This window comes from Metopolophium dirhodum, chromosome 9, assembly GCF_019925205.1.
Source record: "Metopolophium dirhodum isolate CAU chromosome 9, ASM1992520v1, whole genome shotgun sequence".
Taxonomy (NCBI): domain Eukaryota; kingdom Metazoa; phylum Arthropoda; class Insecta; order Hemiptera; family Aphididae; genus Metopolophium; species Metopolophium dirhodum.
The window spans coordinates 12415261-12433165 of NC_083568.1; the positions used below are offsets into that span (position 1 = coordinate 12415261).

The 17905-nt window shown below is 31.2% G+C and overlaps 1 protein-coding gene across 2 annotated transcripts in view; it reads left to right on the forward strand.

The window, feature by feature from the left end:
• LOC132952816 (cAMP-specific 3',5'-cyclic phosphodiesterase) overlaps window positions 1–17905 on the forward strand; it is a 680524-nt gene that overhangs the window by 182018 nt on the left and 480601 nt on the right. Inside the window, exon 2 of one of the 2 annotated variants that reach the window (XM_061025265.1) lies at window positions 5872–6351. The exons of the other annotated variant lie outside the window; for it this stretch is intronic. Within the exon in view, the coding sequence (XP_060881248.1) occupies window positions 6263–6351 (89 nt within the window). The 5' untranslated portion in view covers window positions 5872–6262. The remainder of the gene's footprint in view (window positions 1–5871; window positions 6352–17905) is intronic. 2 annotated transcript variants of the gene reach the window in all.

Genomic DNA, 17905 nt, shown 5'->3' on the forward strand with positions numbered 1-17905 from the left:
CTGACCGAATTTCAGCGACTGAGAGTGTCTGGTATTTAGAGATTTAAGCGTTTCATTACTTATATTATGTATTTTGTGAAACTGAAATTAAACAAATATTATTAAAAAACAAAAATCCATACGCTTGCATATAATATAGATGATTGGTAATGTTTTTTTTTTAAATAATAAAATATATTTCTAGAAAACAATAAGGTTATTATACCCGATGTTGTCAATTGTATCTGTAGATCGTACAAATTTAGTGATTACGCGTTATACATCAGAGTAAACAAATAAATAAATAATATATATATATTCTATAATGTAATAATATATTTTACATAACCTTAATAATTTTAGTTTTTCACTCGGAGGGCTATACATATTTAAATCAAATTAGACCACGGGGGATGGCTCCTCCTAGATCAATTTAGGTAATGTCGACATAACATATCTAAGCCGCTCCTAATACACAATACCCATAACATCTGCTTCTAATGTTAAAATTATTTTTATTAAAACAAATAACAACATTTAGATAATAACCTATAAAATTGAAAATTCGTCTACAATTTGTTCGTTGACGATCAATTAAAATCATTGTATACATTTGTAAATTCTTCCTGATTCACGGAAATTTGAAGCCAATTCGCAGTATTCCTTATTGCAGAGAATGACATTTTTCACGAAGCAAAGCAAATCGGAATATTGAATTTAAATTACAGTAAATAATAACTATGAATTATGATAAAGCAAAACGTATTTTTCACGATTTTCACGCGATAGGTTTTTTTTACCGACAAAGCATTGCCGATTCAATAATTTCTAAAATTATTTTATTTTCATAGTTGCAGTTGGAAAAATTGTAAAAAAAATAATCGTTAAAAAAATGTAAATGTAATAATCCGACAAATAGCAAGAAACTCGTTAACTCTCGTATATTCATTTTTCAAGGTGGTCTTCTACAAGCCACCACCCCCTCCCCTAAAAAATTGCTCTTATGAACGTAATTTATATCGAAGTATAACTACAGGTACTAGATCCATAGCGTTTTCGCGTTATCGGGATATGTAGGTACCTATATAACGGTGTACCACCTGGTTTATTTACAAGAGTAATCGTCTGTTGACCCACTTGACCCGACGAACTGAGCATTATGTTATTATTATTACCAAAACGCAAAACAGAGCCCCGCGCAGATTACTATAATACGAACGTGTCGGTCGTTGGATTACCGCTCGGCCGATTTTCCGAAACTATACATCTACGATAATATCTATACGCGCAATAATATCTCGCTGCACACACAATAAGTTATTATAATATATTGATATAAATGTTGTAAACAATGGCATGGTATTACAATAAATTGTGATATAATATCATAATCGTGACTGGACGACCGAGTGCACGTAAAATGGGCGAAACGAACGATGCGTTTTCATTAGTATTATTATTATTATGATTACCTATTATTGTTACGATTACCTACTATTATTGGATAGATACATATACGCATCGACCGTGACGTCACCAAATCCCGGATTTATAATATTTACTCGGCATCAGCTGTGTTGCAACGTCGGTATTATTATAAATATTTATTACAATACCTATCGTCGTCGTGAAACCGATTAATTATCGTTACGCGTCGAACGCCTCGCATAATAGTCGTATGATGTTACAATGTTAACTATTATTAAATATTGACGTACACAATGCATTTTTGACACGACGAGACGACTTATTTGAACAATATATTATTATAATACATAATATGCGACACGCCAATCGTATAAAATATTATGACAACGTCGGGGAGTACCTACACTGCAGTGGCATAAAATATGTACATCACTCTTGTTGTTTGTTTACATAATTTACTTTAATGTCATGAAAGACTATGATATTTATTTTTTTCGTGGTAGGACGCACCCGGCTATAATCATATATAGCCATAAACGTATAACCGGAGATTTGATTGCGTTTTTGTTGTGTGGGAGGGGTGAGGAGGTAGCAACAGTCTTACGACAAAAAATTAGCCAATTATTTACATAAACAATAATAATAATTTTAATTTTAGTGGGTGGGTGGCTTTGAAGATTTTTGTAGGTGTAATCCCCACCGAGTACCCCAACGATTACCATCTGTGATAAGTTATAACGTATCTATATCGACAAAAGCCAAACCTAGTAGTTCGACTACAACTATCAACAGTGAGGTCTTCAATCGTATTAATAATGTAGTATAATATTATATAATATATTTTTTTTTTTAAATTCAAAACAGTTATAATTTAAATTATTTTGATTAGAAAAATATTTCATTTTCACACTCGTCGAACACGTTAATATTATGGATACATTCTGTTTATTTTAGGAAAACAAATATTTTACCATAACGTCGGTGTTTTAATAATAAATTCGGAAAAAAACACGCAAGTAAAAAATGATTATTCTTTTAAAAAAGTATATGATCGAAACGTTAACCTACTTTATATCTCAACGTGTTCAGAGAGATAAAAAATAATAACACAGTGGGGAAAAATGTACTATTGACGTACTGCGTGTGTCATCGATGCGTGTCACGGTTTTTCGGTCCTGCCATAAAATTTGATAACATCGCGAGGTTTCATCATTACGCGATAGTCGCAATCGATAATAATATACTATCACCGTAAAATATAATACAATAAAAAAAAAAACTGCGTAAAAGGCACACGCGCGCGTTAGACGGTGCGATTCGCTCGTGTGGTTACACCCTGTCAACCGTATTATTTTGTATCGCAGAGGCTGCTTTTCGATAGAAGATTCGCCAGTTGTGTTAAGAGATCACGGTGCACTGTTATTACGGTTGTTATTTATATAACTTGTATTGTATTTTGTATTATTATTTTTATCCGTATCGCATCGTGTGTGCGCGAAACAAAAAAAAACCCGAAAAAGAGTCAATCCATAACGGACAAGGGGGGGGGGGGAAGGGGTACGCGTGTCACTCGGCTTTTTATTATGTTTTACCTTACGATTATTGCATGTATCGTGGGAATAATATTATAAAATAATATACAGGTTGAATCACCAAGCGTGTTCACCCTCACTTTTTGCGTTAATAATACAATTATTCATATTGTGCTTTTTGGAATTATTTCGATTAGGTATACTTAAGATCCGTATTTAGATTTTTAAGAAATATTCCATGATTTTTTTAAAAAATAAGTACGACCCTTATAGTTTTAATCCAAGCTAAGAAGCAGTGTCATGTATTTAAATCAAAATTTGAACGTGCTGTTTGTTACCTAGTTATTAAAGTATTAAAGTGTATGCGCTTTATCAGTCTTTAAATAAGATTTTACAAAACTATAAAATATATGCCAACACATTAATTTATCTCGTAATTTTTAATTTTTCTAGTCATTTTTATTTTTATACCCTAGCAGTTTTTTCAAGTAAAAAATTTTTAATGTTGATGGATGAATAATAATAACTAGTTACTACAGTTTAAAAATCATCATAGATGGTTTGTTTATTATTATATCAATAGATTTCTTCCAAATCTATTATATATAGCAAACAATTAAATAACTGATAAACTACTCGTTTGAATTTCGATTAGGATAATTCGAAATTTTGACAAATTATCTACTTAACGATTTACAGGGAATAATGGCGATTCTTGTTTGAAAGAAAAGAGTTTGGTATCGCCACAGGACACTCCCCATAAATTATATTATACAAAATCTAAGTTTTTTTTAAAAATAAAAGATCATTAATAATATTGTAAGTAAGTACTTAAAATTTAAAGAAATTTAAATCAATTCATTATCAGGCGAAACAATGGCGGTGAGCATGCTCGGTGAATCACACTATATTATAATATAATATTATGTATATACGAGGTGCGTGGACACATTTTTTTGAAAAGATAATTATTATACAAGACAACCATGAAACGTTTCATCAAATTTGATTTTTTACTGGCTGTGGTCCATACGCGCCTTATGTATACATCGTGGGTCACTCTGACTGGCGTCAATGAGACTGACCCAAAATGAGTGCAACAAGAGGTGACCCACCTCGCACAATTATTGTTTATTACGACGGTAAGTACACGAGGGCGGTCCGTTTGGCCTGACTGTAGCTACTTCGACCATCGACCGGATTTTGTGATTTTTTTTAAGAGAAAAAGCCCTCCATTCGTACGCAATCATCTGAAGTGCGTACTGTAAAATATATTTGTTCAGTGTTCAGTAAACAAACTAGTAAAAAGTAAAAGTGAAAAAATCTGATGTTTTATTGTTTTTCATTTTTCGTTTTTTTTTAAAAAAAAATTCTTAACTACCTACTTCTATAATCTACGCATATATAATATAAATTATATCGGATAGTTGTAGAGTATTATTTCGTATAAATATCGAACCAAAAATAATATAATTTCTTGACGGCGAGAGGAATGCACGAAAGTGGCACGCGAAATTGCGGTGTGGAACAATGCGTTTGTCTATAAAGCTAAACTTAAAACAAAAAAAAAAAAAAACCATTTGTCTTACCTTTCGATATCCGTGTACAACGAAACATACGGAAAATTGTTCTGCTTCACCGTAACCAATCGAAAAGTAAAATAAAATCTAAAACACTCAGTGTGCACATAAAATACCAGTAATGTCGTGAGAAAATAAAAACAATCACAAAAACCGACGATCGAAGCAGCAAGGAGGTTCGTGGCGGATCGACAGTGTTCGCGTCGTAACATTGTTTTTAAAAATAATTTAACTATGATTATTCACACTGGTTGATGATTATTTTAACAGTAAACATACTCTTGATCTGGATGTGCATTAACGTTTTTGAAAATATTTTTTCTCTTCATTTGAAAACATTGTTTTTGATAAATTTTTGGTCACCTAACTAAAATAATACGTCAAGTTTATTCAGATGTGTATAATTATTCATCATAATATCTTATATGGCGATAAAGTGAGTACCTACAACTGATGAGTCGTTATACTCGGTTACCGTCTCGCATCGTCAGCGATTTTGAAGTTTCTAGACAGAATACAGATTATCAAACGGGAAGTTATATTGATTCTAAATAAACTTTGTCTTCGCAGCTCGTTATCTCAATTTTGACGTCATTCGTATACGTTCGAAATATTACTATACTAATATTGTATGATAAATAATAATAGTATTAGGTACTATTTTTATATACGGATATAATTAAGTGAAACCCATATTGTTAGAACGTTATAAAGTTAGGTACTTTTAAAGTAAAAATCTACAATGTTTTAAAAAAATTGAAAAATATCATGTTAAAAATCATGTTAAAAATCAAAAACTATCAAAAAATGATAACTTTTTGTTATGATTAGAAAGCACAAGAGATGTATTAGATAATATTAATATGTATAAATGAGAATTGCTGCGTGGGAAAACAATATGCAGAGTGCATCAAAACTCAGCCCTACTTAAAACCAGAGGTGCAATTGAACGGGGACTAGGGGGAGGGGCTTAGCCAGCTTCACTAAGATTTAACCACAAAAAAAATACTCATATTAATACTTTATTGATTTAATTATAAGCCGTTCATGGGTTAACTCCAACATAATTTTAACCCTAGTTGCGCCTATGTTTATGACTAGTTAGTTACTTACTGATTTACTAGATCCCTACCTACAATAGACGTAATCTCGTTTGAAATGTGATGTTTATTATAATTTTCGGAAAAATATTTTCAAAAACCGTAAATACCTTTCGAGACGACAAGTGATATTTACTATTGAAAGAATCACCTGGTATAACACTTCGTTGTTGTTGTTGTTGTTGTGTGTGCTGCAGAAGTCAGTGTTCATACCGTCCCGATAACACAACCGCGATCGCGAATATTGTACAGGTCCAACGCAACGACCACGTTACCGAGCGGTCAATCGGTGTACCGCAGCTTGTTCATACCGATCGACGCACACGACGACCGCGGCCGGTCATGCAGTGCTGACCGGGCGACGTCAGGCAACACGGAGGCGTCGACGGAAACGGTCGCGGCCGAGGCACCGGTGGACGGCTGTGCCGCCGTGGCCGCGGCTGCCGCCGTCGTGTGCGCGTACAAGCTGGACGTGGAGCAGATCCGCCGGGAGATACTGTCCGGTGGCCGCGGTCGCCGGGCCCGCAGCGAACAGGGGCCGCACCCGCGGGACGTCCAACAGCAGCAGCACCTGTGGGCGGGCGGCGGCCGGGCGTGGACCGGCCGCAGCCCGTGGGCCGTCAAACGAACGTCCGCGCCAGCCATGACCACGCAGGCCAGCGGTTCCATGCGCGTGGCCCTGGTGCTCAGAACACGCCGGTCGTGGCCGGTCGCACCGCTGAAGACCCGAAGGTTAGTAATAGCTGAGCACGGCACGCTCTCGCCGGTGGTGTAATGATAATAATACTATGTAAACTATAATATTATAACTCGTCCAGTTCGTCTGCCAACTTAGCGACCATTTCGTTCTTAAAAAAACCCAGGGGTCCAAAACCCCTTATTATATTGAAAAAAATAAAGTTTTTAAACCACTGTTTTTTTTTAAAACTGTAACGAACGACGAGTGTCAAGATGCAATGGACGGGTTATATACTAGCTGTATAACCTGAGTTCACCCGAGCAAAAATGAAAAAACTCAAAAAACAGCGCTATAAGGTGTATCACTGGCCCATCGTCATCGGTGTATATCATTGTGAACTAATTCCACCGAGATGATAAATCTACCTGTTGCGCATTAGACTAGGTATATTTTCAAAAGTGGTGCAAACTACTCTCCAAAATTTCCGATATCTCTTAAAACAATCTTCGAAACTTTCGTCAAAATCGTTCGTCTATTTTTTGAGGCTATAAGCCATAATATACAAACCTAAAGATATTTACTTTTATAACCACTCTTATAACAAAAATAAACTAAATATTATTATATAATTTTTTTTTGAAAAAATCCATAATAAAGCATAGTGGATTGGCTAGTCTAGTATTTTTTCCATTAAAACATCTAGGTAATTTACTTATACGTCTTCAATAAATTGTAAATTTTAAAATAATTTATCCGCTGTAAAATGTTGTGCCATGAGACCTTTATATTAATAAAAGCAATACAATTAAAATAATAATATTGAAAACACGACAACATGTCCCAGAAATCATCTAGACCAATAAACGCGTATAATTTTTAAAAATATATGATATTACAAGTATCCAAGGATGCACTAAAAACGTAAAATCTTTTTAAAAATACAAAAAAAACTATTTTTTCATTACATACATTATTTCGTGATCTGAGTTCGTAGTATTAGAAGCACGATGGTCATCATATTAGACAATAATATAAAAATTTACAATTAAAAACTATGTTTTGAAAATGTGTTAAATACTAAATAGTAAACGTATTAAGTTACGTGGTTGGAGTTTAGAATAATTGATTTGGTCATTGAAATATAATAATATAATACAAAACATAATATTTTAAATACGGCATAGTGACAAACGAATATCATACGAAAATTTTTTACGATTTTTATATTTATGTTTTATCTATCGTTATAAGTTTGTTTTTTCTTTTATACGTAATGTTCAATAAAAGGATATTATAATATTATTATATGCCTTTACCCGCAGCGGGATTGTTCCTCGAAAACCACGTTCTTCCATTGTACTTCCGTACTTCCGTCACTCGGAAACATTCAAGGTATAATATTATTATCTATAACACACATCCGGTGTACTGGCCTACTCGGTGGCAAAATTCTCCCAGCACGGTTTATTTTTATATCATTACGGATTTTCATCTTTTATATTTGACGTGATAATATCGTTGCAATCGTCGTTCACGCACCTGAGTGCGTCATCGAAGTCATAATTACAAAATCGGTTTTTTTTTATTAAAAATGTTATTAATCAGATGTTTCTATACGTAAACACCATTCGACGGATTTACCGGAATACATAATATTATTGTTGTATACTATACCTACATAATATATGGTCGTATTGGTCGTCCCGTCCAATTAGTGGTTCGATTGAAGAGGGGACGAGACGCGGTGAAAAAAAAATAGATGTTGCCGTTGAATTGACTATTATTGCAAAACCGAAGTGGAAAAACTTTTTTTCAGAACTTTCACGCGTATCGACGACGTATATCGCAATTTGTTTTTGATAGTTTTTCAACTAATTTATTCGCTATATCCAAAAACAAAATATAAACTTTTAAATGGCCGGTGGCAAAATAAAATGTTGTTGAAAACCCCTATTTGACATAAGACGTAATTAACCTTAAAAATGGCCAAAGGCATTGTATATTTGTAGCTACAACAAATTGTACGAATATGGTTGTTTTATGACTTTATGATGCACTAAATTTACCTGAGTGACCAATCGTTTAAAATGCAACGACATTTTGACACTTTTTTTTGTATAAAATTACATAATTATTCCAAAATATTGACATTTTTTGAAAACGTGTACTTTTTGAAGGCTTTCATATAAATACTGTACGACTGTTGTTCATATAGTTGGATATATTTTGTTGTTTGTTTTCGAAATTATAAAAAAAAATAATGTTTTACAATATTGTTTCACTTTTTGAAGAAACGAATATATTGATTAGTCTATAATAGTTACCTACTTGATTCGGTAACTATACATCTTATTCTAATCGATTTAATTAGTGCAGTCATCACAGGTAATCGAATTCACTGTACCTACAGTGTTTATTTTCATATGAATTGTGAAGTATAAAATTGGAATTGTCTTAACTGTTGACACGAATCAGGATTAAATATGCAAACAATATTTGAACAATTTACGTATCGCAGATAGAATTGTTATTTTTATACATCGGTAATAATGAACTACTTATTTGTATTTGACGATATAGAGATCGGGTTAAAATCCCAAATACAATATACCTACAATATTGTCAATGTTACATTGAGAAAAACCATTTAAAATTGATTTATGAACGAATTTTTTTAAATCGACATTGATTTATTTATTGATATGTTGCCGATTGAGTATTTGAGTGTATATATTTTGAAATACCTAGTTCCTAAATAGTTGTGTACTTCGATATACTAATGTTCGTCTTCTGAAAAACAAATTATAAAAATTCAGTTTCTTAAACATACAAAATATTAATGACGTGTTTTTTTGCCAGAATTAAATTCAACTATTAAATTCTAACTAAAAGAGTAATATACTTTTTTTAATCTAAATAAATGATTTTAAAAATGTATTATATTATATTATATTATATTTTAAACAAAACCACTTGTTTGAAACAATTTCCAACCCTGTATGACTGAATGTGGTGAGTGAATGTGCTGTAAGCAATGGTACTTGTCCACTACCTTTAGAAAAAAATGATATAATAATAATAATAAGTCTTATATTATGACATGCATAATATACATATGTATTATTATCCTTAATATTAATATAGCCGAATTTTTTAGATATTATTATTTAAAGTGACAATTTGTTTTAATAAAAAAAAAAAAGATTAAAACAGAATCAAATATGAAAGTTAATACGCATATATGCATGTTGAGGGTCTGACACAGTCATAATATAGATCCTATATTATGATACCCTAGTTAAAGCCTTATATTGTCTTTTTTTTTAATATGACACTATCTATGTCTATATGGCTTAAACGAATTATATTTTAAATGAAAGTTGAATTTATAACTGTACAATAATAGTAAATAGTGATTTAAATTGGTTTATATTTTAATTTTAATAAATCCTAATTCATTAAATGAAAATAATAAAACATAAATATTTTTTCCATACGATCAACAATAAGATCCATTAATCTGTCTATCTCATATTTAGTATTTTAAGGAAACAAATTAAAATTACATCTCCAAGATCATTAGAATATAAGCAATAAAATATAAGTGATCTCGGAAATTATTTAGTTTTTATTATTCTAGAATCTAGACAATATAATTTTGACATTTTAATAGGTAATGTAGTCTGTTGTGATAATATAAAGAGTTCTAATGAAACATATTTGTATACATGTCTACAACTTAAGCACTAATATGTATAATATAGTACTTTATATTAAAATACTAATAATATTTGAAATATTTTCAGTTGGTTATTGTTTTTGTATTGTCAAAATTTGAAAATCAAATTAAAAAAAAATTATAGTAATTTACGTATTATCTAATTGTTTTAGGTACAAAACATATTATTATGAATTGGAATAAGCAATATAGTTTTAATTGAACGCAAGATGAATGGGACATTTAACAGAATATTTTAAAATACAAAATTAATTTTAAAGTTGAATCAAATTACCTACTTGGTAATATTGAAAGTTATATTAAAGAAAAATAGGTTTACAATCTTCTATTTCATGTGATGCAACTTTAGTCATAAATAAACTCAGTAAATTGTTTAAAAGAATAATTTTATAACTTATCGTTATGATCACAGTATATACAACATTATAGGTTATACCTTTTAAAACTACTCAACCGTCAATAATAACAGACGCGTGTCATAAAACTTTTAATTTCAATTTTAATATATTTTTCACGTTTAAACAACTAATTTATAAAAAGAAAAATTTCATGACATTAATAAATATGAGTTTCAAATAAATTAATATTTGAAAACTTAGTTTTTTTGTAAAACAAAGTTGAGATGACGAACGAGATCCTTCTCTTATTTGTGATTGCATAATAATTTACACATGGAACGCCTTAAATGGTGATTTCGACGTCAAACGTGTAATAAGACATACAGTAGAAATGCATAATTTAGTACTTACTCAATTTGTGTAAATCAAAATAATTGCATGCTGCATGTATAATACAATTATTTCAGAGATGTTTGAAATTAAAATAAATAGATCCCAATAAGATGTATGTTTATTCCCCAAGCAGTTTTAACAATGATATTGGCTGTTAGCACCTAACTTTTCTGTGATCAGTTGGTGTACATGGTAAACTTTTGGTATACCAGAGCATTTAAACTTTCTGACTACAGGTTTTACCATGATACCATGACGTTGGATCTGGTTCAACTATTTCGTGTACACTTCATAACAATATCGATAACATAAGAATATGTGAGGTAACTAGTATGTTACCAATCCTAACCGATCCAACCCATCTTAACTGATGGGAAACGTTAGGGAGACCGTTCATAGCGAACGGATGTGGTCAATAAAATTTAGTGGAATCCCGCCTAAAGTCTGTCCTAAAGTGAGAAATGAAGATCCACACCATGAGTCATGACGAAGGACGTAGACTTTGTGATTTTGTCGGGCCACAAACTATGTCCAATCTTCTTCTTCTTCCTCTGGCGTTAAATACTCTCTAATAGTTTTTGCCACCATCGAGATCTCTCTCTTCATCCCTCTCAATCCTGAACTATTTCTCTTCATTTCTTTACTTCCATCTTGTTAGGGTCCACTTCCACAGCCATACTTTCCTGGGTCGTTCCCGAGGTCTTTTCTCCGCCGGTTTCCACTCTAGAACTGCTCAACAAACTATGTCTAATAGTTATAGAAAACTATTGAAATATAATATACCATAGATTTGTATAAACTTGATGTGTGTGTATAAGTGTAGTACATATGAAAGACTATTTTGGTAAAACCGTTCAATTTATGAAAATACAGACAATCGTATCAAACATAGTGATTTGTAATTAATATTACAATAATTATTATTTTAGTATGTACACCACATTGTAATGCAAGTAGGTAAATAGCATACGAATCTATCAGACATTAGCATATCAAATTAATTTAGTAATGCCATAATACACTACTTTTTTTCATTTATTAATGTTAATAGTTTTTGTATTCATAAACCCGTATACATATACATAGTCAAAATGATCTACCTAATCGGATTAAGGTATGTAGGTAATTAATAACACATAAGACCTTAAGTAGCTTACATTTAATATAATAGTAGGTATAACCTGAACTAAACAACATACATTTTTTTAAATTTAAACGACGGTCATCATAATAATAATAATTATTATTATTATTAAAACATTAGAGTCGGTTCATGTCTATTATAATTAAAATAACAAATATTATTTGTACATTTTGTAGTTTTTTTTAAACATTTTTTTACTACTTTTACACTCACATAAATATATGTATGATATGGTTTTTAAAAGTTTTTTTATACGGCAGGCGACGGAGACACTAAACAGAAACACTTTTTAGAATAATTTAAAATTGCTGTTCAGTGATTCATTTAAAGTTTAATGTCTGTGTTGTATTATGAGAAAAGTCACATTTTGTGAAGTTTCACAGGATCAAATAATGCCGGAGAAACTTCAAACAGAATAGGATAAACCATCATCGGGTGATAAACCGTAGCTACAAATTAATATGATTCGTCGACTTAGAATAAACAATTTACATTTCATATAATATTTAAACTAAGTTTTAGTAGCATTGTCATACAGAATGTGAAATTACATTACAACTATGTGTAACTCTTCTTTAAAATTTTTTGTTGATACGAATTTTATACAAAATTAAAAAACCTTCCGACCTTTTCAGGGTTTACCATTATAACAACTTTGGAACACACACACGTGTTCCTCCCCCTACCGACTTAATAACCTACAGTAAAACTAAAAATAGCTAATGGCCTCAGCTGCCGGGCTCAAGATCAATTAAAAAAAAAAAAACTTTGGAACAATCTAAACATATTATTATGAAGTTTTGAGAAAAAACAATTAAATTGGTCGTAATACAAAATTAGCAGCTTATAGAATACAGCAGTCAGTATGAAATATTACTAGACGTGCGATTTTCGCGTTTTCATATTAAACATTATATATTATTTACAATATCTTACATTTAAAATTAAAAATGTATAATAACACTACATTTTATTAATACTATTGTGACAAAAACAGTCCAGAGTCTAGTTTTTAAGTATTAACGAGCCATGTCTATTTTATAGCATAAAGGTAATTCTGGCTATATAATAATGTTACTATAGCCTATAAGACTTATTGAAAAGGTTGTTATTGACATTTTCCTCTTGTTATTATCATTATTATTATTTTTTTATTATCCATTACCTTAAAATTGCTTTTGTTCCATTTTATATTAATAAACGGAGAGCAGACTGCCACTAAAATTGGTTCTATATACCTCAATGATCGATAAGTAATAAAATCGGTTTCTGCACATTCAATTTGTGTACTGAGAAACAAAGTTCCTATCTCAATGAAATTGCTTCACAGTAAAGGTCGTTTTTAATATTTGATTCGAAAAAAAAAACCAATAATTAAATATCACAATCTAGTATACAATATTGTTCATATTATTTAATATTATTGAAGTATCGTTACTTAATGTATATTGATTTCGTAATAATTACTGTATGACTAAAACATACATGTTAATGTATTTATGGCTATTTGTATGAATATTTTTTTTTTTGTCAAGATACAGCATCAAAAAAAATTGTGTTACTTTTTGTATGTTTTCACCTCAAATGAAATTACATTTACTTACAAGATTGAATTTTTTTTTTTGGTCAACTGACGAATATATTTTTGTCAAACTCACAATATCTTCGAGAAAAGTATATTTTCTATCCTTAAATAGTATGTTAGTTTATGGTTAATTTTACATTAAAAAAAATTAATGCAATAGATAATTTCAACATTTCTGGAATATTAAAAAATAAAAAGATAGGTTCTAATTACAAATTAATTTTATACAATTTAAATTTTTAATTAAATTTTCTGGTAGTAAGTGATAATGATAAAGATAATAAATACATGTTTTAGAATATTGTATATTATCAAACATATAATTATTGTGTATAATTATTATTGAATTAATTTCCACAGCAGACAATTTTAATTGGGAAACACATTTTAATAATGCATTTTGTTTTGTATATTTTCAGCATAACAGATTTACTTTTTTCATAATAATTTAATTAAACTAATATTTATCAGAATAAATATTGTTTTTATTAAAACATATTTTTTGTTGTGTTCACTACTGTAAGATAATTTCAAGTGTAATTAAATCAACGGAAAGTTTCTGCATATTCTGCACCTATAACTTTAAACTTTTGGAGTTTAATAGGTAGTTATTATTTTTTTTTTCGATTAATATTTAAAATGTAATCAAAGTTCTTGTAAGTTGAACAATATAAATTAAAAGAAATCGAACATTTTAACTGGTGTATTATTTATTATTATTATTTTTTTTTTAATGTTAAACTTGGTTTTCATTCCGTCCCTGTTTACTACTTTAAAGTCATGTTCCGGTAAATTAGTGTTCGGTGGTTTAATTTAAAACACTGAACATTGTGTTAAAAAAATAAATAAACTGTGGTTTTATCTGTGTTAAAAAAAGTTTGTAAAATATAGTGAAATATTTCAAAATTAAATATTTTATACTTCAAACACTACAAATATTGATAATCGTTGCTTAAAAAGCGGAACTAGCTGTAGGGTTTATTTTTTTTTGATACTCGATGAATTTAATATATATTTTTTTACTACTTTTTGGCTATAATTGAACCGTCACGATTCGGTTCTCCAACGTCCTGTCGCCAGTTCGTTGTACTCGTAATTGAGTATTATTATATAGGTATGTGTGGGACGTTTTTTTCCGCTAGGCGAAAAACTGGTCATCCCTCCCCTCGCCACCCGACCCGAAACAAACACCATAAAAACCCTGAAATTCGACCCCGTCACCCCCCCCCCCCCCAACGGAAAATAATATACGGACAAACATAATAACGTACACCCTAAACGCGTTATCGAATAGAGTGGTTACGCAGAGTCACAGGTGCGGTATACCACGGCACGTAGACTCAGCCGATTCGACCGAAAAAATATTACGTCCCTCGATATCCAGCCCCGGTGAAATATTATATAATATATAGGTCACGAGCTCGGCGGCAAATGTTTATAGGGGTTGACGAGAGAATATTCCATTAAGATATAAAAAAAAAATCTTCGAGCACAACAATCGAGGGTTGCTGTGTGTGACTAGACATATATGTATACCAATACAATATAATATTATGTACTATACTTACGCTCGTGTACACACCTACTACCGTAAATCAAAGTTTATTTTTTTTCTCTAACTTTGGAAATGAAATAATATAATAATATTATCTGACCGTGGACGATATGCGGGCTAGCCGACTCGTAGCGTTGTAACTTTCGCGGGATAATGATAAAAGTTTAAAATAGTGGTAAAAGTTCAAAATATATACCGGTAAAACTGTGAGGTGGTGAAAAAAAAACTGACTTCTCATCCGTGTGGTTCGGGTGATATAATAATAATAATAATAATAATACTGCAGCTAGGTGGTTTGGAGTGGATATTGTCATATTATTGTATTCTACGAATAAATAACGTTCTGGGAAGGATTATTTTTAACGAGATGTAATTACGCGGTTGGCGCACAAAATGCATATTTTCCCAAGTCACGAGTTTCCCCGAACACTACAGTATAGGTACGCAAATATAACTTAGGGACCTATCGGCAAATTTCGGATGCGGTTTCAGAGGCAAAAGTCGACCCGATCGATAATTTTAATTTTTTACATACTTACAGTTACGTGTACGGCCCATATGCACTCGGCTCCGATTGGTCACCCCGGCCGACGATATTTTATTTTTAATTAATGCCGGACAGTAAATACAATATTGCTGCAGGTCCTGCGGTTTCGTAATTTTTATTTTGCGATTTCGCGTTTCTCGACATTTTATAATTGCGTCGTTATTAATATTTAGGTAGGTTGAACGCGAATACGTTTTGAATAGTTAGTGAAAAAAATACATCACTTTACCGTCTACCATTATAATATTATACAAAAGCGCGGGCGAGGTACGGTCCGCTCTTCCGCTCTCTCAAAGCGCAACGACCGACGTCTAATCTGCGCCAGCGGGAAAACGTTTATATTATTTTTAGTATCGCGAGAATCAATTTTTTTCCGGTCGTTGATCTTTACCAAAGTAACTGAGTTAGTCATAACCCGTACGAAAATAATAATATTATTTTAACTTATGATGTACGCCAATATTAGAGAGTTTTTGCACAACTAAGCCGGTTAAAAATAAGGAATGAATCCGATAACGTTGTTTACCAAAACAAGCATTTGCGCATGCGCTCCAAATATCAGTACCGTTCACTGAACTCTTTACATGGGAGGCGCATGGAATCTGAAAACATGTTCCCCTTAATAACAGACGGAATCGATTTTCATGGAATCAACAATAATTCATGGAAACATTTACCGCTTTTTTAAAATTATAGCAATTTAAAGAAATTCAACGAACACCCATTCACTGAACTGCACATATTTTTTTATGACTACAACATTCTATTCTGGCAAATCATTACTTAAAATATGTTCAACTAGCAATTTGATAAATAGTAGAAAAATTCCTAATAATCGAAGTAAATTAATGAATTATGTAACTAATTCAATTTAACACAATAAATGTACAAATTAATTTAAATAATAAATGTGCTAATTTAATCAACCGATTGTTCTTTTTCATCAACTCATGCATTTTGACCGACCTACAGTTGCGACTTCTATAATTCAATCAACATTCTCTCCGAAATTGGTACCCACTCTCAGCGATTTGCTAACGGTGCTCACGGGGAGCCTGGGGTTCAACACATTTCACAAAATAAAATACCTATAATTACCCTATATAATACAAAATTATTAAAATTGTTTGTTTTTATCATTTTATCTTGTCAATATTTAAATCATAGATAATTTTATTTTTTCTCCATGTTTATTATGGAGTGAAACACTAACGGAATCAAAATGGCGACCCTCGGTATAGGAATACTTTTCAATACATGAATTATATACAATGCACCTTCCATGTATAGAGTTCAGTGATACACGATTATTTGATTATCGTATTCGGTTATTTTAAAAATTTTAACGGGCACCTGGAATCTGGATAATATCGGTTGTTATTTTATCAAAATATAAAATATCTGTTATAATGATAATATTATAACCATAAGACATAAACTAGTTTAAAGGTTTATGGCTACAAATTACAATGGAATAAAATAGTTAATCGGAGTACAAGACATCCGACATTGCAAAAACTAAAGTTTCAATAACATCGTTATTATATTACCAATAACCAAACGTTATTTTTACCGGAGTGTTTAACCGAAGCTGTGCAAACACTCTCTCCATTCAAACGTAATGCGAATCAGCATCAAGTTTATATCTCGTTCCGTGTCATCTCCCGAAGCTCATTAAATACGCGACGTACACGCACAAGTAAATGACGACGTGTGCGACGTGTCCCGTGTGGTTGTTCCCCGGCATTTCATCTGTTTTATGATTATTATTATTATTATTATTATAACAGCTATGAGCGCGCACGCATAATCTAATTGGGTAGGATTTAATATATGATATATTTTCCCCGTGGACGTACACGCAATAATAATAATTATAATAATAATGCGTGCTCAAATTCCTGTCATACCATATTATCATTATTAGTATTATTATTATTATTATTATTATTGTCGATTTGAATTCATATCGAAAAATGATTTTCCTCGCTCGTGCAAATGTTTTTAAATAGTAACTTTTCGAATAAGTATTACGTATTGTTTGCACGATAAAATGTCAAGACGCGATTATATTACATAACTCAAACTTTTGAAAATAAAACATAATTGTTTTACAACCTTGGTGCACTTGAAGTTTTATCGTTTATCCGATTCAAAATAGTGGACATTATATAATAGTTTAATAATTTTATTTTATTTAGGTTTATTTAAGCCTAAGAGTGAGAAAAAAATACTCATAAAGTTGTAACCGACACCAGTCACAATGTAATGACTCGATCAAGAACTTTAATGCACTAATATGTACG